Below are 27,419 nucleotides of genomic sequence, written 5' to 3' on the forward strand. Positions count from 1 at the left end.
GCCCACCCGAGAGACCTGCACTGGCTCCCCATCAACAAAAGGATCACGTTCAGGCTCCTCACCAACGCACACAAAGTGCTCCACGACATAGGTCCCGAATACCTCAACAACTGCACCACAGCAGTGGCTCTTTCTTTTAAAACTGTTATGCTGGAAACGTTTCAGCTTTGCAAGGCTATAAGCTGGAAACTTCTCTATCCATTGATTGATTGGATACTACCTCTGTACATTATTTTAGGTTTGAATATCACACAATCGGGGTGGTTGGGGTCCAAAATCATATCAAGTTTCTCTGGATCGTTCCATCCTAACAAATTAGAACCCTTTTTTGCCACATAAATAGTAAATCAAGCTTTATTGACCCCAAATTATATTACTCCTTCAAATTTCTCTTGATCCTCAATTTCTTTTGTCACCGTAAGCAAAAATCTTGTTGCTCAAAGGCATCAAATTCAGAGGGCTAAGTTTACTAAAAATGTCTGAGCCAATTATTGTAAATGGCGATCAAGAGTCAGACATCGATTGCACATTAACATCATTCATATAACTATTACAATAAAGAGGTTTCCTTTTGAAAGATTTCAATGTGGCTACACATTGAATAATATCCTCATTACTACAGTGATTACCGTCAAAACGACATCATTACCCTCATCTGACACATTGGATCAACATTCTTCAAGTTGAGCAACAGTTATTTTCCATATGCTGCGATACAATGTTGCAAAATGCCCTTTAGTATTACATTTAAAGCAAGTCTGCGATAACACTGTACATGACTTTGCAAAAGTTAAATGTGATTTGCTATCTCATCTGAAACACTTGGGATTCACTGCACCTTTCTTAATATTGCATGGATGATTTTGAGATTTGCCCCAAGAATTCTTATAAATTCATTGTGTTCTTCCTTATGATCATCTATACTACAAAGAGCATTTACTTCCTTTGCTGGTACAACTTCAGTGGGAGTTGATAGTTCCTCAAAATAGACATCAGAATTTTCGATAGCTCTTGCAAGAGTTATGGCGTACTCAAGATATGTATCTTCTATTGACAATAATCTTTCTGGTATCTTACGATTTTTCGCTCTTTCAATTTATTGATCTTGTAGGAGTTTTTTTTTGCTGAGTTTTATAGAGCGCAAACTTGACCCGAATCGGGTATCAGAGCGCTTTACAAAGCAATGTTATGTTACATGAGGACACATTCATTTTTGTTTGGCACAGGGAGATTAAGTGATTTGCTCAGAATCACAGGATGTTCAGCGTCATTGCCAAGACTCGAACCCAGTTCCCCAGATTCGAGGTCGACCGCCCTAGCCGTTAGGCCAACTCCTCTCCAATCTTAAATCCTCAATAGTTGAAAGTCGTGGTTAGTTTCCTTAAGGCTGATACAAAGTCACGTATAGACTCTTCTAGTTGTTGATTACTTTGTAAAAACCTGTTTTTCTAAAACAACATTTTTGTGCAGTAAGAATCTTTTATGCAAATTCATCAACTAGTTCAGCAGAAACTTCTTCTCCAGCAGCAGTTTTTGATGAACCTGATACTTGACCTCTAGTATTGGTAAGATTTTCAAAACTGATCAGCCTTCAGGACCCAAATTATGTATTAATAAGCATTCTTTTTTCTTATTGGTGAAGGTATCACCCTCTATAACATCTAAATATGCCTCAAATGTCTCTTTCCAACGAAGCTAAATTAAAGGAGATTTGCCTGGATCTTTCAAGAACTGAGCAGGAACAGATATACCATTCATGATGCAGAGTACAGGATACAAAAAATATTTTAAAAAACCTCCAATCCAAAGTTTTTGTTCAAAAGATTGCTGATGTAATCCTAAACAGGTTGCAGAAGTACTTCAACAAGGATTAAAACACAAAAGTGATCGAATGTATGTATTTTTCCATTATAGGATATTTCTTCTAATTATTCAGGCTAAAACTGAACTCATGCAAAAAAATGGAAATATCGAAACTTGCTCAATCGAAGATGGCATTTATGCTTTAAAGTAAGGTTCCAATGAGCGAACAGTCCCAAATTAAGATGGCACCCTAAAAGGGGACGGCTGCCCACCGAGTATAATTATGTCACAGATGGCTAAAATGAGTTGGCAGGCACTCACCATGGTACCAACTGCATCCACAGTACATACATGACTCTCAAAGGTGGTTGGAGTCATTCATTGAAAACAAACACTACATGAACACAATGGAAACCACATCACACTCCAAATAAGTATTCCAACAAGGGTCTTCGAGGGAAAATGCGGCATGTCTGGGGTCCAGATCCCTCGTCGATACTGGAAAGATGTAGTCTTCACAACAATCTACAAGGTTACTTGTAAGTTTAATGGGAAGTACTGCACTACAAGTGTAGGTAAAGTGACCACAGACACCTTGCATATCCTCTAACTACCTCCCGCAACATTGTGCTTTCCTCTGACTTCTCAGTGCCTTGCAGGGACTTTGATGATCTGCACAAGACCAAACCTCACTGTGCCCTTCAGTCCCAGGCTTCCTGGAGAGTCGCACAGCTGGACTGGTAGAAGGATCATAGCTGTAATTAGAGGAGTCTTGTCTTTATGTCCAGTTGGGTAAATGGCACATAGTTATCCTGAAAGATATTTGCGTCTAAGTTGCTTGCAGACTCTGTGGGTTCTGCAATGATTAGGTTTGTACCACTGAACACAATTGGCAGCTGTGTGAGCCATCAACTTACTTCATCTCTGGTACTGTCCTTATTTTCAAGAATTCAAGAAAAATGTTGATCTCCAGAAGAAAGATTCTGCTATTCCAAAACATTAACCTACAGAAAGGAGTCCTGGAAAATGTAAGGTCATTTTATTTATTCCTTTATCCTTTTTTTCTTAGCCCAAGACTGTTAGTAAGATTGCGACTGTTATACACAAATTACAAACAATAAACTGTCTCCATAGTTGTAGGGTAAGTCAGGAGGCGAGCAGGAACATTTGTTTACAAATGTATTGAGAGTTACCTTACACTGGTATTGTTGCCACGCGTTGGTCAAGGCTAACGGAAGATGTTTAACAGAATTCATGCACAGTAAATCGTTATGATCTAACCCAGCTGAAAATGTCTTCTGCGTAGTACAAGGTACCGCTACCTCCTACGTCACACCAGTCTACATGCTCATGTTTGAAGGCTTAACGTTCCTTTCATTGTTCTCTGCCTCTATTTAATTTTACATCACAGAATGTGCAGGCCTCATAGTGCATTTTAGTGCATTATATTTTGGAGTCATCCCTTTATTGTTCACCCTTTCCCTAATATCTTATAACTAGATGGGCTGGAGGGTATGCTGCTGTCAAAGGTGATCCTATGAAGCATTTGGCGATGATAGACCCAATACTGAAAACCTAAGGTAAGTGTTTTTGTCAGCAAAAACCCTAATGGGCAAAGTGACGTGCTACCTCTGCTTCAAAATAGCAATCACCACCACAGCGTCCCAAAATTAAGACATAATTGCACAACCCTGCCAATTAAAAAAAAAAACGACTACCCAAGTTATTTAAATGGTTAATTTCTGTGGATCATTAGAGGAGTCACATAGGACTTTAACAGGTATTTGTACTAAATACCTCTGGATCTATTATTACGGACCACATAAGTCAACCATCCAAGTCTTCTTTCCATCTATCTCATACTGTGTGCGCTGGTGCAGAGGTCCATTGGCAAACCACAACACACAAAGTTATGCTACTGTGCGTGTTGTGATCCCTGTGCATGTCTGGCGTTCTTGGAAAGCCTGGACAAGCGACAGATCAGAACCTCATTCCCAGATTTCCGGAGCAGGCGATAAACCTATCATAAATAAGGAGTTGGCCATCGTCATACAATGGGCTAGCCAACTTCAATTCCTGCGTGCCTCCCACTTGACGGCGAAGAGCATAAGCAACTCCCATGAATACTGTATTATCACAAAGCAGGCATTCGGCTAAATATATAGGAGTATGGGATATCTGCCGTGACATTCCAAAAAGTATGTGTTGTATGCCTTGTGCCCGGCAGAGCTGCCACCAGTCCTGATATGTCTTACAGGAGCAGAGAATGATTGCCAATACCGTCATTTTTGTAGTACGGCCACAATGTAGTAGGTCTCTTAGTGAGGCACCCTCAGTTCATCCTCCAAATAAGATAGCACCAGCCTATAGAATGCCGAGGAAAGAACATTTTCCAAGTCCATTAAGATCAAGAGCCTGATTAAGATCTTGGCTGGTGGGTTACTCGTCACAATAGTGATGGATAACCTGCCTGCTGAAATATAAATCCCATAGGTGTAATGGAATATATATTTCGGTGGACGGAATATCCGTGTCCTTTGTGACGGAGTAACCCGTCTGCAGACATTTAAATCAGGCTCTATGTTTGGATAAGTTTCGACATGACTCCAAAAACTTGTAACAGCCTTAGGAGAAGGGCCATTTTAGTTAGAAATCTGCCCATCAGTGGCACAGAAAATATTCAGTGGCACATCTAGTACATTTGGTAAACATTTTCACCTTATCTAAGGGCATTCAGACTCTCCACAACTGCAATGGTTCCCACACTATTCTGATAGCCACCCATCCCATTAATGGGGAATTCAGCCAGGCAATACATATAGGACTGATTTAGTCCAGATAACTTTAACGCCCAATAACCCGCATAATTTCCTGAACAGATTTTCTGAAAAATAGCTCATTCCGTATGAATTCAGGCTTCTCTAGGACAGCAGCTGGTAAACATTTCAGAAGCGAGAGTGATCTTTGTTTTGTTGAAGCCATGTCCGGTGGCTTTGTGGACTAATACATCTGTAGGGGCCTGTGTTCGACCTCATGGTCCCAGTTTCAAATCCCGGCGGTTCCACTCAGCCTTTCATCCTTCTGAGGTCAATAACATGAGTACCATTGAGTTGGGCAACAATAAACCTCTGTTATTTAGCGGCAAGATACCCTTCTGGCTGAAAGTGCTCTTTATAAATACACATTATGATTGTTATGTTGCGTTGTATTACTTCCCCACTTCATTAGTTTTCACGTCATGGCACCTAGTAAAGCAGCATAGTGATATCAACTGGCAAAATGTGCAGGCACCATTGGCATCAGAATATGCTGATCTTCTGCCAAGCACATACCTTTCCTTCATGCTGCTTTAACTTTATGCTGTCAGTCAGAATATGCAGTATTTGCTGCCAGTGCACCCGCAAAGGTGAACAAACAGACCTCCCGCTAGCAGGCTGCCCCAGCTTGAGGAACTGCCCAATCCTGGAGGCTCAGTGGGCTTGACACACTCATGCATGTATCCCCTTCCCCGGCACAGCCACCGCCTCTTCTGGAGGTAACATGACATGTTTCCGAGGACCACCAGTGGTGATGCAGCATGTGAATGAACACGTACGCAGTGTTTTCTGGAAACAATAACATTACAATACAGTGCAGCGCGGCACCACAGACCCCTGGTAGATAACAATGAAGTGCTTTTGAATTGCTGTGTGATCTGAGCAGCTGTTTTTGACATAGATGCATTGGTTGAGTTATACTCAGCCATAGTGTGCATTGACATGTGCTAGTCTTATCAGGGCGGAGGGAGCCCATTTTGATACAGTGTATCAGAAAGTGGCCATTCAGCATAGGGTTAAAGTATTTCTTGTGGAACTGCGTCTGCCAAATTGACTTTATGCTTTGTCATAGACGTACATTAGTAAAACATTCTCTAAAACTCAGCCAGAAAACACACGCCTGGGATTAGAGATGTGTTTCATTGTGACTGCTCTCCACTAAATTGAGAGGATCAACATTTTTTTTGTTTTCTGTTTTGCATCATTTGTTGTGGCACCCTAAGAAATATTCCGTGCATTATTTGTTCATGTGTGTAACTGAACAGCTTTTCTGATTACATTGAACACCTTCACTCAAAGCTCTGTATTCAAGACTAGATGGAGTTCATCAGTCGTTCTTTTAAAGGGACTAAGCTTTGCTTCCTTATGTGGCTGGGTAAACATTTTATATTATATGAAGATGTGTGTCGCAAGAGTTATTTTCTTTAAATAGCTTCTTCCTCATGAAGTTGACCCTTTCATGCTGGATATATCAAAAGCCTGTGAAATGGTGGACAGAGTTTTTCCGTTTAATAAATTGGATGGCCGTTGTTCTTTATGGAACTATGAGGTCAGCCTTAATTTTTACTTTTTAAATATGGTTTGCCCACAGGTTGCTTCCTGCCCCTTTAAAGGATGCGGTGGAGGTAGCGACATGGAGAAAGTGTTACACCATGCAAGAGGTGAATTCGGCCCTGAGCAAGATCCAGCTGGTGGGGTATTCTCAAAAAATTGTAAGTATATATGCAATATTACTAACTTTAAAAATTCACTGTACAACAGAGCCCGTCTACACCTAACATATTTAGTACTGTACTGTTATTGAAAAAAATGTAAAGGACATCTGCTGGGCACAAGCTGGACCCTAGGAATATACAGTTAAAAATATAAAACTTATGAAGCACTACATGCCACCGTGGCACAGATATATAGCCTGCTGCACATTTTCAGGATCTGTATGGGAATTTGGGAAAATTGTGAGTAATTTTCGTGTAAAATGCAAAAAAAAAAATTACAAAGTGACAATGTTTTTTAATATAGGCTTGTAGATGATCTCAATTTAAATGGGCAGTGGGAAAACAATTGATTTATTATCTCTTATAAATGTTTGTTTCCTACTGTTTTCACGGACCTGATCTAATTGTTTCCCCAGCCATGCACTGAAATGCCTATTGCCACCATAGACATTTTAATATGGAAATGATGATTTTTTTTGTACGGTCATTAGCTTCAAAATGTATTTTGTCAGACGTGAGGCCTACTTTGGAAAGGCTCACATTTTGGAAACTTATTGATGGAGGCCTTGAAGAGTGCCTCATCATCATCATCCTCATTGTGCTTATATAGCGCTGATTTACCCTAAATGCTGGCCAGGGGGCATTCACTAAAAGTGTCTCCTCTGAAGCGGGGACAAAGTCTAAGTTCTTCAGATAAGTGATTTCATAGAGTAGTGGCTTCACATGTTACAACTCCTACCACCAGCTGGAGCCCTTTGAACTTCATTTTTTAAATGACATTTTACCTCTGGATCCCTTTTTTTATCTCTCTGCGCAGTTTCTCCTTCGAGTATACAGGGGCATTGTGCTTGCTGCTTTGAGCATTAATGTTCCAAATATAATTCTCAGCTGGAAGCCAGTACATTCAACTTAGGACTGGTGCGATTCATCGGGCTAGGGGTTTATGTATTATGTAGAGTTTTTAGGCTTGCTTGTTGGGAGGCAGATGTCATTGGTAAAGTTCTCCTTGGAATTCAGTAGTGTTATCTTACCTGTAATTAGTGAGATTCTTTAAATATGCAAAGGTCAAGGAGGGTATTTCCATTGCAGGCTCTGTCCCTCTGTCCTGCAAGCCCTAGATATAAAATGGTGTTGGATATGCACTTCCTTTCAGAGAAGAAGATTTGTAATTATAGTCCGTAGTGAAGCTCTTTAGCAAGCGAGTCACGCCATTATGCGGCCAAGAACACTGCCCCCCCACCCCTAAGGTTTCCAGCACCAACTGACTTGCACTGAAACCCAATCGGGTAGACTCTGTGCAGCCTCAGTTGATGCGCCGAAATCTGTCTAGACTCACATGCCACACACCTGTACTCCAGTTGACCCACATGCAACACCCCCTAAGGGCCCAGTAACCCCTGGGTTAATTACATACTGTTGGTGTTAAAGAATGGGGCCAAGAAGCAACTGGTGATAGAATCCCATGTATCTGGGTAGACGTCACTTTACCTGCCGGGTATTGACTCCCTGGTCAGCTCTTGAGGGCTCTGCGGAGTCTTGCTTCCTGCTCTCAGGGAAGACCGGTGATGCCCTTGCACAGGATTCTATTACCGGTTGCTGCTTAGCCCCACTGTTGAGCACCACAGGTAAGTAACCAGCACGAATGTCATTGCACTGCACTTCCAAGACACATAGAAATCCGCCTCTGGACCATTTGGACAGATTTTTCTTCTCGGACACCAATTTTTTGACAAAAATGAATCTTTACCTTTTTCCGGAGAAAACCCCAATGGAATTCATCTCAAGATAAGGGGTCAAAACATCGACAATAATTTATGATCGTACTGCTTATATTTTTTAATTCATCAAGTACAGGGTGTAATGTTGTACCATAGTTATCTGCTTTCACTCATTACAAAATCCAGAGGCATCCAGCTGTGATCTCAAGTGGATCTAAACCATTAGTGTTGTTTTTTTATTTCTTTTTCTATCTCACGAGCACGCCCTCTTGCATTGTGCACTTGTTTCAACGAGCACCTTGTCGAATGCAATTTATTTTGTCTTAAATTTCGATACCAGAGTGACTATTTGTATGGATTACAAATGTTCTGCTGTCTAAAAACATTGGTCTTTTTGTTTGTTGGGTGGGGGGGATTTCTCACTCACTCAGTCTTTGAATAAATACGTTTTGCTTGCAATCTTTTCTGTAGGAACCAGTGTTTTCATACCGTATATTCAAACCCAGATTTCAAGGAATAAGGGTAGCCCAGTACCTATTCACTGTGCCCCCTTCCTGTCCTCAGCACGTGGACTCCAAACCCTCTTCAAACTAACACATGCACATTCACTTGCACTCTCTCATACACACCCTCATACAACATCCACAGATGGCATTGTTTACACTCTATTACGCTGCATTATCAGTTCTGCTTTCATCATGAAATAGCTCCCCATAACAGGATTCTGGGAACCCAGCTCTAATGCTGTGTGCTAGTTATTCCTTAGTATTCGCCACGACATGCCATGATGCTGCATATTTTTGTAGAACAATAAACCGTGCCAAACTCATAAAAAGATATTCATAGTGCTACCATCTGCGCTCAAATCCAGAATCTCTCATCTTGTGGACCTGCCTCTTAAATTTATTGTGGTTTGAAATTGAGAGCTAGAAAATTCTGTCTCTGACAGTATTACTATTTGAATAGAAGACATTGACATTCGTAATAAGGGACAATCATGCAATCTCATTTGTTGTATGAATAGATTTATTAACTAGTATTCTCCGTGCATGGCTCTCTTAGAAGACACCAGATGTAGTTCATTGCATTTGTTTTTTTTTAAAAATACTTTTTATTAACAAACTCGGCATTACAGTCACATTACAGATGATGGATGAATTTTACAGAATATAGCCCAGAAAGTCTAGGGCGAAGGGGATCCTCATTACATGTAGCAAGGGGAGGTTAACATATATCCCCCCCAGTAGGCATTCCACAAACCCCATATTCGAGTCCAGTTCTTAGGTCACCCTCGGGACACAAACACTGTTTTCTCCCGGAACATTGACCAGTCCAAGTCCCAGTCTCGCACTGTAGGTGGGAGTAATGAACCCCACCGCTGAGCAATATTTCTATCGGCAATCATAAGCCCCAAAGTAGCCCACTGTATTGTGTAGGTATTAAGGTCATTCGGCTCCCATATATTCAATAAGCATCTGCGGGCTTCTAGTCGAAGATGTGTGGACAAGACTGCATTAATGGTGTCGTGTATGAGGCGCCAGTAAGATTGTATGGCGTCGCATTCCCAAATTATATGCATAAAAGTGGCCTCCTGACCGTACCCCCATCTGCACTCACCCCGTCCGATCTCCCCATCCGTACTAGTTGAGGTCCAGTCACATACACCCTATGGAGGATTTTAAGCTGGATCAGTCGGAGGCGAGCAGGTATGGCAACTACTCTGGGCGAGGACACAGCGTCCTGCCATTCCTCGTCGTCCATTTCAATACCATCTTTGGACCATTTCTCTCGAAGTGCATGGAGAGGGTCTGGCATGTTATTGATGAGCTTTTTGTATTTTAGCGAGATAGTCCTGTCTGGGATGTGACCGTCCAAAAACTCTATCTTCCAATGGGGAGGATTCGGGAGGGGCAGTTCCACGCTGCAAACGGGATCCCAGGGCGTGCCTAACCTGCGTATAGCGGAAGTACTCCGAGTCAGCCAAGTCAAATTGCTTTTGCGGTGCCAAGAATGGTTTAACGTCTGTCTTGTTCCATAGGTCACCAATGCTTGAGAGGCCTATTAGGTCCCATTTGTCAAACTCCTTACTTTTCCACAAACTACCCAGCGTTCTAAGTCCCATAGTGGTGTCACAAGGGTAAGTCTTCGATCCCAACCCAGGCCCTTAGAGGCTGTGTGCCACACATGTACTGAGTGCTTGGTGGGGCCCGTAAGTGGAAAACGTCGCGGTTTGGAATAAAGAGCTCTATTGTAGTTCCCACCAGAGAGCAACCTTTTGTCCTTGTTATAGCCTTGATCTTCAGGTCGGGCTTAGGTACTGTGATTGATGGAGGCTAGGTGAGCCGCCCAATAATACTTTTTAGTATCGGGGAGGCCAATACCACCATCATACCAATTCAAGGGGAGTTTACCAAGAGCGATGCATGGCTTTCTTTCCCACAATAGATCTCGCTGGAAGCCCTCTACCTCCCTGAAATATGAAGCCGGGACTGGGTCCAAGGAGTTCTGTAAAACTTATAGAAACAGAGGCAAAGACATCATCTTGAAAAGAGCCTCCTTTCCCAGTAGGAAAAGGGGAAGCGACTTCCAATGTAGTATGTCTTTTCACAGCCTGATCAAAGGGGGACGTAAATTCTGGGTATAACGAAGTGAAGGATCCATGGAAAGAAAGATCCCCAGGTACTTAAAACCGTCAGTGCGTATTTGTATTGGACACCCCTTCGGTGAGACCGGCGGCACCTCCGCCACCACAAAAAGCAGGGACTTACTCCAGTTAATCGAATAACCGGAAAATCGACCGAAAGCAGTGAGGATATCCAGTGCCACAATCAAGGACCGCCTCGGATCAGTCAGATACAATAAAATAGTGTCTGCTTAGAGGGAGATGCGGTCCTCCCACTCCGGCGTCCAACGCCTCCCCCAGATCATTGGGTCCCTGCTGATCCAGGCCGCCAATGGTTCCAGCGCTAGAGCAAACGGGAGGGGGGACAATGGACATCCCTGCCGGGTCTCGCGGCTCAACTCGAAGGTTGCTGATTTCTTAAGATTGACTACTACTTGAGCAGGAGGCTGATCATATAGTAATTGTACCCAATAAATATATTCCGGGCCGAACCCCATCTTCTCCAGCACTGCCCAAAGATACGGCCATTCAATGGTGTTAAATGCCTTGGTGGTATCGAGAGAGACTATACGAGCTGGTTCTAGGATGGAGGCCGCCCTTCCCAGCACGCCGTGTACTCTACAAAGATTAAGTGCCCTATTCCGATGCGGAATAAAACCCGATTAGTCTGGATGGACCAGTGCCTCAATCACCATGATCAGCTAGTTAGCCAGCAGTTTAGCCAGGATCTTAGGCTTTGCGTTTAGAAGGGAGATCGGCCGGTATGATCCACACTCCTCTTTGGGCTTCTCCTCCTTGTGAATGGTGATTATGGTTCCCGTCCTCTGGTCTTTGGGTAGGCACTCATTCGCTCTAACATCTTCGTACATTCTCTTGAGAGAAGGGGCCAGCCTGTCTGGTTTGAGTTTTTAGAGCCCGTAATTGAGGGATCTGATTGCTGTTGCTGATTGCTGTTGCCACTTCCTCAGTGGAGATGGCACTATCCAAGAATTAGCTGTCAGTAACCGACAATTTGGGTAATGTTATGTCAGTCAACATCTGGCGAGAGTCCTCCACCGAGTAAGAAGTCACTGAGGTGTAGACAACGCCGAAATGGGCTGCAAACCCGTCCACAATTTCTTGGGGATCCGTAAGAGTCGCACCGCCCTGCCCATTGAGCTCGGGCACCAGTTGGCTGGCCCACTCCTTCCAACCAACCAAGCAAGCAGGTTCCCGGCCTTGTCTCCCACCTCGTATAGTGCTGCTCTCCCCTGGGATTTTGCCTGGTCTGTAGCTAACACTCTAAATTCCTGCTGTTTGAGAGTGAGATGGTGAAGTTTATCGGATGTGGCGCCTGAAGTCAGGTCTGCCTCCAGATGACTAATCTGTCTTAATGGCCTCCATTTCCCTACGACGTTCCTTCCTCGTCCCTGTAATTGAAGCAAGGGCCTGACTCTGTATCACGGTTTTGAAGGCTTCCCAAAGGATATGTGGGGATTCCACAGAACCCTCATTATCGGTAAAGTAGTTATCTACGGCCGCGAGGAGTTCCTTGCGAATTGTAGGATTGTGGAAATTCCACAGGTTGATGGGGGCCACCCGTAAACGGTGGTTATAGCTAGGCACCATATATAGCCAAACCGGGGAGTGGTCCGAGATGCCTCTAGCCAGATGTTTTACCTCCTGAATGTGAGCTATTTGGGACACGGGGACAAGGAAGTAGTCTATGTGTGATAGGCTCCCATGGGTCCCAAAGTGGAATGTGTGTTGCACTGTGTTCAGGTGATAGAACCGCCAACCATCTACCAAACCCATAGTGTCAAGGAAATCGGGAAGCCAGCAAGTTGCGGAACCGACCACCCAAGGAGGATGGCGTCCAGTGTTCCAGAGACTACGGAGTTCAGATCTCTTCCCAACATTAACAAACCCTCCGTGTTGGTCAGCAACAGTGCCCCTAGATCCCTAAAGGTTGTGGCTTGTAGGCCAGGTGGCACATAAACCGACAACAACGTAATAGACTGACCCTCCCATACTCCTGAGACCCCAGCGTATGGACCTCAATCATCTGTCCAGGTCTTATTCACCATAAGGGGAAATGATTTCTTCACCATGAAACCCACCCCTTGCGAACTAGAGGTAAATCCTGCATGCGCCAACAATATGTAACCCCCGATGTAAGGCCTTGCATGCATTCCCAATAAGGTGTGTTTCCTGAGGCATGATAACATCAGGGGCATGACGCTTGAGGTATTGGAGGACCACTCAGCTCTTTATCTTGTCCCCCAACCCATTGACATTCCAGCTCAACAGTTTAATCCCACCGCCCCACGTGCAGCCATGACCAATTGAAAATTCTCCTCACCTCCTTTACGGAGAGTGCAATAAGTGTGCTCACTTCCCCATCTAAGATCACAATAGACATTGCTGAGATAATGAATACAATAAAGACATAACAAAACACCCCGGCCATACAACCCCCCTCCCGCTGCCCTGCACTCTAGGCCTAAAACTTCCCATCGAAAACTTGCAGAGTGCCTGTCACCCGAGAAAAGAATTCAAAAAGGAAGAAAGAAGGGGGAAACTGTGTGCTCCGTGTCCCCATGGTTATCCATGTCACATGTAGCGCCCCTAGAAGGCAAGTAACTCAAAACCATATGAATCTACCATCCCCGGCAATCAGAACCAAATACCCCACCCTCCCAGGCCCACCCCACATCAAATTCCCGTTACTCAGTTCAAAGGCTGCCGTCCTCAAGTCTCTTATCTCAATCAGGTCGAGTGTCCACATTCTCCCCGGCACCGCGATCCGTCGGGCTCTTCGTTCCTCGATATTCGATCCATTCTGCCACCTCTTCAGGTTGGTCGTAGAACCACGCTCTTCCCTCCGCCTCAACCCGGAGGTGCGCCAGGAACAGCATTGAATATTTCAGGCCCCTCTCTCTGAGGTCGCGCTTCACAGAAAGGAATGACCTCCTTTGCCTCTGCACTCTCTGTGTGAAGTCCGGAAAAAAGGAGATGTCAGCATTTTTGTAACGAAGGGGGGCCCCTGCTCTGGAGTTCTGGAGAAAACCATCTCTGTCACGAAAGTTCAAGACCCGAGCCTGTTTGGGCTGCGGGGGAGCGCCCGGTTTGGGACAGCCGCCCGGGACCCTCTGAGCTCGTCCGATAACAAATAATTTACTAAGGCCTTTGGGTTGCAAGTGTTAAGGAATAAGGACAGGGGATTGCCCCTCAGATTTCTCCGGAACACCTAGAATGCAGAGATTATTACGCTCAAGACGGCCTTCATAGTCATCCAACTTGAGGTCCGCGAGCTTGCGAGAATCCTGGAGCTCATGGACCTCCCTTTGCAGTTGCGTGACATCGCCAACAAGACTGGAGGTCGTTATTTATTTTTATACCTGCTTGACTTTTTCGTTGAGCTTCCCCAGATCGGCAGAATAAGGTTGATGTTTAGGTTGATAAGGCCACAACCTAAACTGGAGCCCCTGCCCGGATCACCCTATCCCGCCTGACCTCAAAATGGCGGAAACCTAGCGACAACTAGACGAGACACTCAGAGTCAGACGCTCAAGAGGGGCACACTAAACAAAGCACAGGCGAGCACCGCCTTGAACAAGAACCCAGACAGCCTCCTGCCACTATCATCTCTCCAAGATACATACTGGCAGTCCGTGAGCACCCTGCTCAAACCCCCCTGATCTGCCTGATCTGCCTGATCTCAAAATGGCGGTAAATCGTGACAACTCCCCATGAAACTCTAGGTGACAAGCATTCGGGCGCTCCCTGAAACCTACGCAAGGGAGCAACGGCTGCTTAACTGAAGGAGGTGCAGATGAGTCACTCCCTGAAATAAAAGCGGGTGACAACTTCTTGCCCCTGGGTCCCTCTACTAGACGCTTTCAGAGTAAACCAGACCTCCTCCCTTCGCCAAGGCTCTCTCCTCCTGTCCCGAATTGGTCTTGTAAAAAAGCACCTTCCACAGTGACTACTCATCGTCTGTGGAGAGACCGCAGCCCTTCGTCATAACTGACGATCCGCTGTCTAGGGGGGGGCGGGAGGGGGAAGCACACCTCGGCCCCTATTCGTGCTGGTCTTCAACATTAATCCACTCCCCTGTAATCTCTAGAGGACCCTAGATACCTTTTTCCCTATTTTCCCTTGGTCTCCTAGATTGCGTCTCACCTGCAGACTCTAAGCAGTCCCAAGATCCCCCTTTCCCCTCCTCCCACTGATCTCCTAGATTCTCGTCTCACCTGCTGACTCTAATCGGACCTTAAGCTCCCCCTCTCCCTATCTCCCCTGCTCTCCTCGATCACGTCTCTATTCCCTCCAACGCACTACAGTTACAGAAAGATCGGTCTCCCTTAAACCCGCTGGGAAGCTCTCCCGCCTCGTCCACTTGGTCAGTAGGAGAACCCCATAAAGTTATCTTCCTCACTGACACCTAACCATAATGCCTTCACTCACGACAACACCCCCCAACCCCCTCTCCTCACCCTACTTTAGGCGACATGATCCAAACTCCTTTTCGTTGTCCCTCCCCTCCAACCTCGCACCTAAATCAAAAAAATCCCTCAAACATAAACTGCTCAGGCAATTCCCAGAATCCCTCTTTGCCGACATCTATCACTCTGCCATGAAAGGTAAAGTGAAAATGGACCTCATCTTTCATACAGCCAGACCCGGCTTTTGAATCTCCACCTTGAGAGCAAAACGCCAAATCATCAAAACCACCAACACGACCCACAGCTGTAAACTCTCATTCTACCCCCCCTAATCACCTGCCATGCCACGGGACCACCTCGGTGACCATCTACTCCAACGGCACCGTCTAGATCCAAGCCAACAACGACAATCTTGAAGCCTTTGATCTCCTCTTCCTCTCTCTTCATTCCAACCCCACCCGCATCACCCCCTTCTCCCATGCCCCCACCCAGCCGGGCAACCAGCCCCCCATGCCCAGCTCCCCCCGCATCCTTAGCCACCTAAGCCCAACCCCAAACCCTCCCCTCTCCCCTCTCCTTGCAGCTCCAGTTCACCCCCGCTTCCTCTGCCACCTGTGCTCGACCCCAAACCCTTCCCACTCCCTGCAACTCCAAGGACTTGGCCACGCCCCCTAGTATAGGCCTTCCGTCAGGTCTTCCCCTAGGCTTAACATCCCTCGATCTCCCCCAGACGATCATAATACATCCCCTGTGGCTCCCAACCCCCAGCCTCGACCCTTCTTCAAGACCAAACGACTACCACACCCTGATTCCCCACACCAAATAAAGCCTAACATCCCCCTACCTGCTCCAGACGAGCGCAATACATCCTCCGTGGCTCCCAACCCCCACTCTCAACCCTTCTCCAACTGACCACCACACCATGACCCCCCACACCATACGACCTACTCCAGTACCCTATCCAGTAACCTAACAAACACCAAAAGACAACACTTCTCCACCAACGCACCAACAGGCCTCAGTGACCCCATCCAGAAGCAACCCCCCCCCCCCCCCCCCTCAAGATGAGACAGAATGTCGTCTCGTCCGTATCGAAAATCAGGTCGCCTCTATAATACAGGGACTGAATCTCATCTTATCCAACCTCTTGATGCTTTACAACCCCCCTAAACTCCCACCCGTCTCCCACCATTCTTCACCCTACACGCCCTAGCCACGCAAAGACCCCGCCCCCTAGCCAGGCACCCTGCCCCTCCCCGCACCATGCCACGAGACCAAGTAGAATTGCAGAAGCCATGTCTTCGGAGGAAGCGCTCGAGCTGGCCTCCTCATACACCACCCCTAGCGGCGAGCAATCTACAATCCAGGTAATCACCGGCTTCAGAAGCAATCAAACCCTCCTTAAACCCCCTAGACCACCACCCTTCCTCATCAACATCCCCACTGAACCTAAAGTAGGAAGACCCAACACGAACTGCATGCTCATTAACTGCAGATCCGCCGCGAAGCATGCCACAGAGCTGGCAGAAACCATTCTCAACCATGGCATAGACATAGTCTTCATCACCGAAACCTGGCTAAACGACTGTTCACCTCCTATTCTGGATATGCTCGTACCACCAGGCTTCTCTATCATCAACAAGGATAGGAAGGACCTAATAGGCGGTGGCGTGGCAATTATCCACAACAATAACATATTGATTTCTGAAATAGAGTCCATTAACCGCAACTCCTTTGAATGTCTAACCACCAACAACAGTACCGCCAAAAACACAGTACTACATTGTAACCTCCTGTACCATCCACCAGGCAACACCATCTCGTTCACGGAGCACCTTTCAGACCTGATAGCCCACTGCTCCCTCCGATGCACTAACAACATAATTTTAGACGACCTCAATCTCCACTGGATTGATGAGAATAGTGTTCCAGTACAAGCACTGAATGACCTATTACACTCTAACAAGCTTACCCAGCACTGCTCAAAAGAAAGCCACATCAAAGGTGCAATCCTGGACGCCATCATCGCCCAACAGGACGCAGTCACTATAGACCGCATCCTTCCAGTCGACTGGTCGGATCATCACCTAATCCTATTCCACCTATTGCAACCGATCATGTATCAGCCCTCCACCAGAGCCCCCCCCTACATGGTCTAAGTAACCTATTGTAGATCAACACTGTTGACCTAGAAGAAAAAATATCCTCCCTCCTACCCATCTCCCCGGAATGCCTCTCTACTGCAAAACTCACAGCACACTACAACACAACGATGTCCTACATCTTAGACCAACTCGCCCCCGTGAAACTGAAAAAAACCAGGAACATCCCCTCAAGAATATGGTTTAACAAGGACATCAATGAGAAAAGAAGGCAACTCAGAGCCTCAGAACGGCTCTGGAGAAAGAACCCCTCCTCCAGGCACTGAGAAAAGCTCAAATCAGCAAGAAGAAAGTAAAAAACCATATCAACAATGAAAAAAACAATTTATTTTGTACTGCACTCGATAAGGCAAAAAACAGACCAAGAGAACTATTTGACATCATTAAAAAACAAACGTCCAAACCGTCGAATTCCCTTGTCCAGCACTCCAAAGCCTTATGCGATAACTTCGCCAACTTTTTTAACAACAAAATCGACAAGATCGAACTTTCCCTTGACTTTAACCCACAACCTCCAGGCAACAATCGAAACCACCTCGAGTAGGCGACCCGCAATTACCTGGTCCGCCGACGACCCCGTCACGGAAACTGAGATTCTCAACTTAATCGCCACATCGAAACCCTCATCCCATAACTTGGACCCTCTACCATCCCAATTGGCCAAAGATCTGAAATTCTCCTTTGCCCCACTCTGGTGTGAAATCATAAACAGTTACCTAAAAACGGGTTCCATACCAGACTGCCTCAAGGTCGGTAAAAGTAACACCTCTCTTGAAAAAACCAGGCCTGGACTCAAACGACCTGAATAACTTCAGACCGGTCTCCAATCTTCCCTTCTTGGCCAAAATTCTGGAAAAATGCATGCTCCGCCAACTGAATAAACATATCAACACTATCAACTTGCTAGATCAGCATCAATCAGGGTTTAGAAAAGGTTGTAGCACCGAAACTGCAATCCTTAACATTGTCGATGGACATCCGTCACTCCCTTGACTCAGACCATTGTTGTCTACTCATCCTCCTTGACCTGTCAGCAGCATTCGACACGGTAGATCATAGTCTTCTCATCAAGGCTCTCAAAGAGAGAGTTGGTGCAGAAGAACAGGTTCTGCAATGGTTCTCGTCCTTCTTTCAGAATCGTTCCCAGAGAGTCAAAACCAATTCCTTCACTTCTGACCTTCCCCTAGTGAACAGAGGCGTCCCCCAAGGTTCCATTCTCTCCCCTCAATTGTTCAACATATACATGGTACCCCTCGCCTCCATTCTGAATAAAGCCAACTTTATCCATACGCAGATGACACCCTGATATACCTGAATCCTCCTCCCTCAACAACATTCTAAGACTCAATAATAGTCTCAAAGAAGTCGAAGAGTGGTTATCATCAAACCACCTGAAACTCAATCAAGGTGAAACAGAGATCCTCCTCATCTCCAACAAGGAAGAAAACCCGCAAATGACGGAGTGACTGAAAGCCATTGATTCTCTCAACGCGAATCTCACTCTGAAAAACTCGGTAAAATCACTGGGAATCACCCTGGACCACAAATTATCCATAACTAACCACATCAAGAACTTTGCTAAGAGTGCCTTCTTCAATCTGAAGCTACTCAACAAAATCAAACCCTACATTCCACCTGCGGATCTCAAACAAGCCGCTCAATCTCTAGTGCTTTCCAGACTGGACTACGGAAACGCAATCCTCTCTGATATGCCTCTCTCCCACCTAGCACCCCTAAAAACCACCATCCCCGTGGACAGCAGAACTATTCCCTCCTTTCTAAAGTTTAAAAGCCGCCTAAAAGACCTTTACCTCAACCATGCCTTCCCGAAACCAATTACGTAACTCTCAGGCTCTAAGTTGTCAGCCTTCAGACCGCACGCACCTGCAACCAACCTCATGCCCTCTTTTCTCCCCATCACATGGGGTCGGCACCGTTAGGTGAATCTCTCAGGATAATACTTTGCCGAGTCAGCAAGAACTCTCCCTGACCGTCTCTACCTCAACGAGGACCTCCGATCCCCGGATCCCTATTCCTCAGCGTCACAACTCAGCCCTCATCGCCTGTGGTCTATCTGAACGCTTATCATTGTGCGTATTTTACCTGTGGACTTTCTGAACGCTTATCTTTGTGTGTATTGTACTCGTTATCTGACTTCTACATATCCTGTTGTGAAGCGCTCCGATACCCTCGGGTCTGGCCAGCGCTATAGAAAACTCCTAAAATAAAATAAATAAATAAGTGTCCATTTTGTGCTCCAGCTAGGTTTTGACTCCAATAATAGCCTCCATAACATCCTTAAGTGAACATTCCTGTTCCTCTTCCCCCAGGCTCCCTTGGGTGGCATCTCTAGACAGCCGGTTCTGCTGTGTGTCCTTGGAAACCGCGTAACGGTCCAATTTGTTGGTCTGCACTGGTTTCATCCCAAGGGACCCGGAGCCTTTGGAACGCTCTATCCATAGTATGCTCCCAACCGGACCGGGGTACTCGAGGTAGGCTGAAGCACCGCCTCTCACAGCGCAGAACAGTGGAGCCAACCGGCCAGGACACTAATTGCAATGCTCAGGCACCAGGAGATCCAGCACCAATTCTGGCTCCCACCAGGGAGATGGGCCCCTCAAATTGGTCCTTAGCAGCAGCGGCAACTCCGGGGACCAACCATCCAGGTAGATATGAGCACCAAGGGAGCTATATGCCAATATGCCCAGCAGCGTGACCTCCACTGACACTCTGGGAAATTCACCACAGCTGTCTTGGTCCCAGGATGAAGTACAGAGGGCCACCAACCCTCTCATGTCCCCCCGGCCCTCTGGGGGGTCACTACAAGTCACTGATGAGCCAGAAACGGGCACTGCAAGGCCGCTGCTGACCCGGGTGTGTGGCAGAAGTCAGCACCGATGAGGCGGGCAGAGGGAAGACTACCAATGTCAGAAGCGCGCCGCCGCCATTAAGAGACTTGCGGCGGTCGCGATGTATGCCTGCTCAAACAATTGCGCCCACCCGCCTCACTGGATCCGTTGCTCGGTCCCCGGTCACCGCCGCGGGCCTCAGTTGCTTCCCCGCTGCTCTGCCTCAGGGAAGTCCCGGCTGCACCTTAAGGATGCGGCGCCACTGCGCGATGTCGTCAGACCGGCCGGACCCCTCTTCCGGCGTCACCAGTCACTGTGGGTCCCGGCTTGCAGTCACCCAACAGGCCGCAACTCTCCGGGGATGATATCTCCCCGACGCGGGGCAGGAACAATTAGTAGAGCTTCACACTACGCAGCCATCTTCGATCCGACATTGGCCACGCCCCCCCCCATGTTCATTGCATTTGTGATTCTTTATTGTTTGAGCACCTTTTCTCTTCTACTTGACTTCCTCTGCCCCCTTTCCCACTCTGCCTTCCTGGATCCAGCACATTCTTAAATACACACTTCAAGCCTGCATACTGAACCCCAAACACAGCGGATCACATACATTTTCCAGTTTTGTCTGACATGGTTGACTTCTAAGGTAGCTTTGCTTGTTTTCTATTTCTTCAGCAGTAAAAATTTGAGCGTTCTTTGTTTGTTCTCCATGTGCAAAGTTACTTTTTCAAGGATATGGCTGTTGTCCGTCGCTAATCTATTGTATTTTTATTTTTTTTTAATATAATTTTTATTTGGAAAACCTCAGTTATAGCATTACAGGAAAGTTCAGGCACAGGCCGAAAAGCCACTGGTCAACAACACAAGAGGATTCAAAGCCTCGCACAGCGAGAGGCAACAATATTGTAAAGTTCGACGTAGCACATTAAATCAGGATTGATGAGTCAATATGTACACAATGTTCCAGGATATGAGAGGATTCCAATTTATAATAAGGGTATGAGGATCTTATAGCATGCGATATTGCAAAATCATACACTGAGCAAATCTCAAGACAGAATAATAGTCTTCAATAGAGGTTCACAGATGGGAAGCTAAAACAGGATGTGAAGCAACAACCGCTATGTACTGGACCACAGCGTCCTACTCATGAAAGCAAGAGGCAGTAATAAAGTTACATAAGTACATGTTACAAAAGTCTTCCCAATGAAACTGGACCCCAATCCCTCATCTAGTAACTAAGAATATAAGAAGTGAGGGAAAGGATACAGAAAGAAGAAGAAAAAGAAAAATAGGGCCATAGAAACAGAAAACACATCCCATCCCCCAACCCCCCACCCTGCATACCAGCAGAAGGCCACGGCCCACCCCCCCTTATAGGCATGCCTGTCACCCCAGTAAGAACCCCGAAAATGGGAGAAAACGGAGGAGGGCCCTAGCTCCAGCCCCAATCACAACCCCCCCCCCCCACAACCCAGTAAGCATGTAAGCCCACAAGATGAAAAGTGAGCTTCAATTTACGTTCATCCCAACCCCCCAAGGTCTCAAGCACAAGCCGTGTTCCACTTTGGCACCGGGGTCACCCATGAAGTATCATAAACAGTCAGCGTTCAACCCTGGCCAGTCCGAGCAGAAGTCAACAATCTCTCCATTACATGAGCAAGCAAACTCGATGGACCAACAGTATCGGTAGGGGCCACCCAGGCCCTCAGCAAATATCGCGACTCTGACTCAGAATCACTCCTCCAGGGTACACTTGTCGTCATCAAGAAAGCAAGACGCCGATGGTCAGGAGGTGGATCTACAGGCAGTGAGGGAAAAAGGGTATCAGACACGCAGTCCCGGCCATTGTGCTCACTGATCCCGCAATCCAACACCGCACACCCCTGGGAGTCCTCGGCGTCAACAACCTGAGATAGGTCGGGCATCCATTCCTCTTTGTGTCCTTCCGCCTCCATAGGTCCTGTGACAGGAGAAGTGGACGACTGCGAGGCATTGATGACCATCCACCGACTTTTCAGGGCTGAGTGCAAGTCTGCAATAGCCAGCAAGACATCTCTCATTGTAGGGGCCCTCCCCCCTCCGCCAGTATACACAAAAACCTCCTTCTTCCAGGGACTCACCGGGCAGGATAGAGAGCTGGCTCAACAGGCGGCCGGGATCTGATTAACAATTTACAGTGTGCGAATGGGTCATGACGAAGCACACTCGAGCCCACATACACGCACAAGGTCGCACACCGCTTACCAGCCGTAAATGGGCGAGAAATCTCCCACCGACAACAGCCTCGGATGGTAAATGGTCACGCTCCGGTAGCCCCCGGGGAAAGTCCGGTCCGGGCTGCTCACTTTGCCTCGCACCCTATTGTCTCCACAATCGCAGGTGCCAGCGGAGAATCTGTGCCGCGGAGCTCGGAGGTCCAGCACCGCGACTCGTCTTTTATCCACGGCTGTGTGCAGTTCCAGGTCTCAGCTCGGGGCACCGGACCATCATGGCCGACCAGGGCCGATGTTTACCACGTCCGTGTCGGCTGCAGCACCACCCGAGGTCCCGGCTCGCCCACAGTAGAGGCCGGAAACTTCACGACGACGGTTCTCGGTCGTCCGGGGCGGTATTCATGCTGGAGTTACACGGTCGGGCCCCGCCTTCGCTCATCTGCACGGGGCCGCGGCTGGGATGCAGGATCATGGACAGCATGGTGCGGGAGGCGAGGGCGAGCTGCGGAGCAGGGCTTCTATGCGGCCATGTTGGAATCTATTGTATTTTTAAATGTTTTTGCTAGGTTGTACTTTATTAAAGAAAATAATGTACATTATCAGGTAGATATCAAGTCCTGCTCATCGTGCAGCATCTACAAACATTAGTGTGTTGACAGCATTGTCATTGAAAGAAAGCTTCAGAACGATCCTTCTCAAGGCGATGAATGGCGTCTGCTTTGAAAAGTCTGTTCCGAACCCCTTTAGGTCCCTTTAGCACTGTCTGGAGGGAGCCGCATCTGCTTGCTCCACTGGTCCTTTTTGACTACTGGAGAACTGTACTGCTGCCACTTGAAGGTCTTTGCATACCATGAAAAACGTTACCATATGGATTGGTAGCAGAGCTGGCGTCATGTTTGACCCTGCATCCTTTCATGTTAAGTGTTTTGTATTCGTCTCAGCATTCATCGCCGTCAGTGGTACTTATTTCTCAGAAGTATAGACTGAGGACTTATACAAAATGTACAAAGGTTGTTATGAAGAATGTATATTTACCTTGTCTTTCGCTTCTACGCTTGTGAATGGTGCTACTTACCTTTGACTATTTGATGAGCTCCATTGTGTGTGCAGGATGTCACATATGCCCTTACAGCCTGGACCACTTTACATACAATAAGTTGCAGTATGAAGGCCTCTATTTTGAGAGCATAACTAAAGACAGTTTTGGTTGCTGATTGTTAGTGGTTCTTCAAGCATGTGTGCGTTGTAGATGACATGCACGTTCCATGATTTATGTTTTGCACACAAAAGATGTGGACAGTGCAAGATGGCGACCCCCTGTGTGGATAGTAACATGTCCCAGGTCTAAGTGAAAGCTTCTGTCAGTGGACTGTTCTCTTCTCAGTTGATTATTTTATTTACAGAAATGCGAAAACCGTATGGAATTCTGCACTTGTCTGGCAATGCTACCACAAATTCTCTTGTGAAAGAGGGGCTTTCTTTTAGTTGCTTGGAGAGTCCTTCTTTTCCCCTACTTTTGGGAGTTAGTGAGTTATTAATTTAGGTGCAGTCTTGAGAGGCCATCTGCTGGGGAGCACTCTAACGAGCATCTTTGCAGCCAAGGGACAAACTGAACTTGGCATCGGTTTCACGCTCCTCCTGCCTCTGTTAGCTCTGTTCTTGTGCTTTAATATTAGAATATCCTGTCTGTGGTACACAGGACCTTTCAGACAGGTCGACTTTCATCTCCACTAAATTTAAGGAACTTTCCTCAACATTGACATACCAATTTAGCGAAAAGACATTGTATTGTATCCAGTGCTTAAGTTGAGTTGGTGGTTGCCGTTGGGGCTAGGCACTTATTTTTCCTCATCAGATTTTGACACAAAGCAAGAGATTAAAACAATCACCCAAGTAAAAATGAAGGAGGAAGAGAAAGACTGAAAACTATGACAGAGGGAGAAAGTTGGGATGAAAAAAGCTGCAAGAGTGAGATAAAGGGGCAAGGAGGGTCTCATGGTGGATTAAAGCGGCAGTAGGTGGATTCCAAACTACCCAGCCTTGGTATTCAGCACGGCGGTACTCCGTAGCGCAGCTCATAGACTGAGCAAAACTGTGGACCTTGCACGTATTCTTTTACACACTGATTGTGGCATTTGCAGATCTTTTTCCTACCCCTAACGAGGCATTACAGTGCTTTTTGGGTGGTTGAATGTTACTACTACATTTTTTGTGCATGGTTGTTAGTGTTATCGTCGTGGGAAGTATTTTGGTGTCTTGGGAGGTGTGCTCCAATCAAGTGACAGCAACTTTGTGGCCGCCATTAAGCTTGGCGCAAAGCAGTGAGATGTGGGACAGATAGTCACATATATATGTATATATGTCTGTATATATGTATATATGTCTGTATATATGTATATATATATATATATATGTGTGTGTGTGTGTGTGTGTGTGTTCACTGACAAAAACAAAGGTTACAAGGACGTTATAGTTAGGGTCAGATTTTACTCATACAAAGCCAGAGTAAATCAGTTGTTATAGTTAGAGTTAACTATAACTCGCTTTGCAATGTACTGCTTACGACCTCACATATTACATCACTCATGACATGGTCAGTGACATCACTGATGATATCAGCAACTGCGCAGACGACCTCGCCCCACTGAAGACCCCTCCCAGCAGACCCGGCAGCAAGAAAGCACCCTGGTTCACCGACGAACTCAAGAACTCCAAGAAGAACTGCCGAGCCCTCGAGAAAACCTGGCGCAGAGACCCGACACCAGACAACATGACCACCCTCAAGCTCGCCACTCGAAAACACCACCAACTGATCCACGCCACCAAGAAAATTGCATTCAAGGAACGACTGGACAACAACGCCCACAACAGCAAGGAACTCTTCAACATCATCAAAGAGCTCTCCAATCCCAGCGCCGGAAACAACAACATCACCCCATCGCAAGACCTCTGCAACTCGCTCGCCTCGTTCTTCCACAGAAAGGTCCCAGACATACACAACAGCTTCAGCACACAACCGACGCATCCTACGACCACACCAACATCTTCCACCACCACCCTCCGTGCCTGGACCCCGATCAACACCGAAGACACCATCCGCACGATGAACTCCATCCACTCCGGATCACCAACCGACCCCTGCCCCCACCACATCTTCAACAAGGCCGACTCCGTCATCGTACCCCACCTACGGGACATCATCAACGCCTCCTTCAACACCGCAACCTTCCCTGAGAGCTGGAAGCACGCTGAACTCAGCGCCCTACTGAAGAAACCATCAGCGGACCCCACAGACCTCAAAAACTACCGCCCCATCTCGCTCCTCCCGTTCCCTGCCAAAGTCATCGAGAAGACCGTCAACAGACAGCTGGCCGCTTTCCTCGAGACAAATGGATCCCTCGACCACTCGCAGTCTGGTTTCCGGGCCAACCACCGTACCGAGACCGCTCTCATCACAGCCACCGATGACATCCGAATCCTGCTCGACAACGGGGAAACTGCGGCCCTCATCCTCCTGGACCTCTCCGCGGCGTTCGACACGGTCTGCCACCGCACCCTATTGCAGCGCCTCAACAACATCGGAATCCAGAAGGCACTGGAATGGATTATCTCCTTCCTCACCGGAAGGACACAGAGAGTCCGCCTCCCCCCATTCAGATCAGAAGCCACCGAAGTCATCTGCGGCGTGTCACAAGGATCATCACTCAGCCCCACGCTGTTCAACATCTACATGAGCCCCCTCGCAGCCATCGCACGCCAACACAACCTCAACATCCTCTCCTACACCGACGACACCCAGCTGATCCTCTCATTCACCAACGACCCCGCCACCGCCAGAACCAACCTACACGAAGGGATGAAAGACGTAGCCGAGTGGATGATGAACAGCCGCGTGAAACTGAACTCAGATAAGACGGAAGTCCTCATCCTGGGATCTACACCCTCCGCCTGGGATGACTCCTGGTGGCCCACTGCCCTGGGCAGCGCACCCAACCCTACAGACCACGCACGCAACCTGGGCTTCATCCTGGACTCCTCCCTCTCCATGACCAGACAAGTCAACGCCGTCTCCTCGTCATGCTTCAACATCCTACGCATGCTACGCAAGATCTTCCGGTGGATCCCCACCGAAACCAGGAAGACGGTCACTCAGGCCCTCGTCACCAGCCGACTGGACTACGGCAACTCCCTCTACGCCGGAACCACTGCAAAATTCCAGAAAAGGCTCCAGCGCATTCAGAACGCCTCAGCACGACTCATCCTGGACATCCCCCGACACAGCCACATCTCCGCACACCTGAGAAACCTGTACTTGATCCCCGTCAGCAAAAGAATCACGTTCCGACTCCTCGCCCACGCACACAAACCTCTGCACAACCAGGGCCCAAGATACCTCAATGACCGCCTGAACTTCTACACTCCGACCCGCCAGCTCCGATCGACCACCTACTCCCTCGCGGCCGTCCCCCGCATCCGAAGAGCCACAACGGGAGGAAGATCCTTCTCCTACCTGGCGGACAAGACGTGGAACTCCCTCCCCACCCACCTCCGCCTGACCCAAGACCACATCGCCTTCAGGAAGCAACTCAAGACCTGGCTGTTCGAGCAGTAGCGGACCCCCCTACCCCAAGCGCCTTGAGACCCTCCGGGTGAGTAGCGCGCTATACAAATGCTGTGATTGATTCATATCACTGATGACATCTCAAATGGCATCAGTGATGTCATCATCCAGTAACTGTGAGTCTTTTTAAGAAGTTTGAGTGTTAAATATATGTACCAAAGTGTATTGGTGAACCACTGGGTGCATGAGTGACAGTATGGATGACTCAATCAAATCAAATCAAGCTTTATTCGATTGTAAGCAAAACAGCCATAAAAGCACAGTGTATTTCATACACAAAAATTACAGTAAAATCACAATAAAACTTTTTGTTTTTAAAAACAGGGTGCCCGAAAGAATAAAAACAAAAACCTAAAAAATAATGAGTTAATATATAAAGTACTAAAAACAAATAACGGCAACCCTGAAAACGGCATAAACTGGCATAAAAACACAACAGATTAGAATATTAATAGTCACGAGAGGACGC

The 27,419-nt window shown here is 47.0% G+C and overlaps 1 protein-coding gene across 2 annotated transcripts in view; it reads left to right on the top strand.

The window, feature by feature from the left end:
• Positions 1 to 27,419, top strand: part of INTS9 (integrator complex subunit 9) — a 508,494-nt gene that overhangs the window by 287,565 nt on the left and 193,510 nt on the right. For both annotated transcript variants that reach the window (XM_086928012.1, XM_086928014.1), the window contains exon 7: positions 6,211 to 6,331. In XM_086928012.1, coding sequence (XP_086784138.1) covers positions 6,211 to 6,331 — 121 coding nt within the window. The remainder of the gene's footprint in view (positions 1 to 6,210; positions 6,332 to 27,419) is intronic.

The sequence above is a fragment of the Lissotriton vulgaris genome, chromosome 6, assembly GCF_964263255.1.
Source record: "Lissotriton vulgaris chromosome 6, aLisVul1.2, whole genome shotgun sequence".
Lineage (NCBI taxonomy): Eukaryota > Metazoa > Chordata > Amphibia > Caudata > Salamandridae > Lissotriton > Lissotriton vulgaris.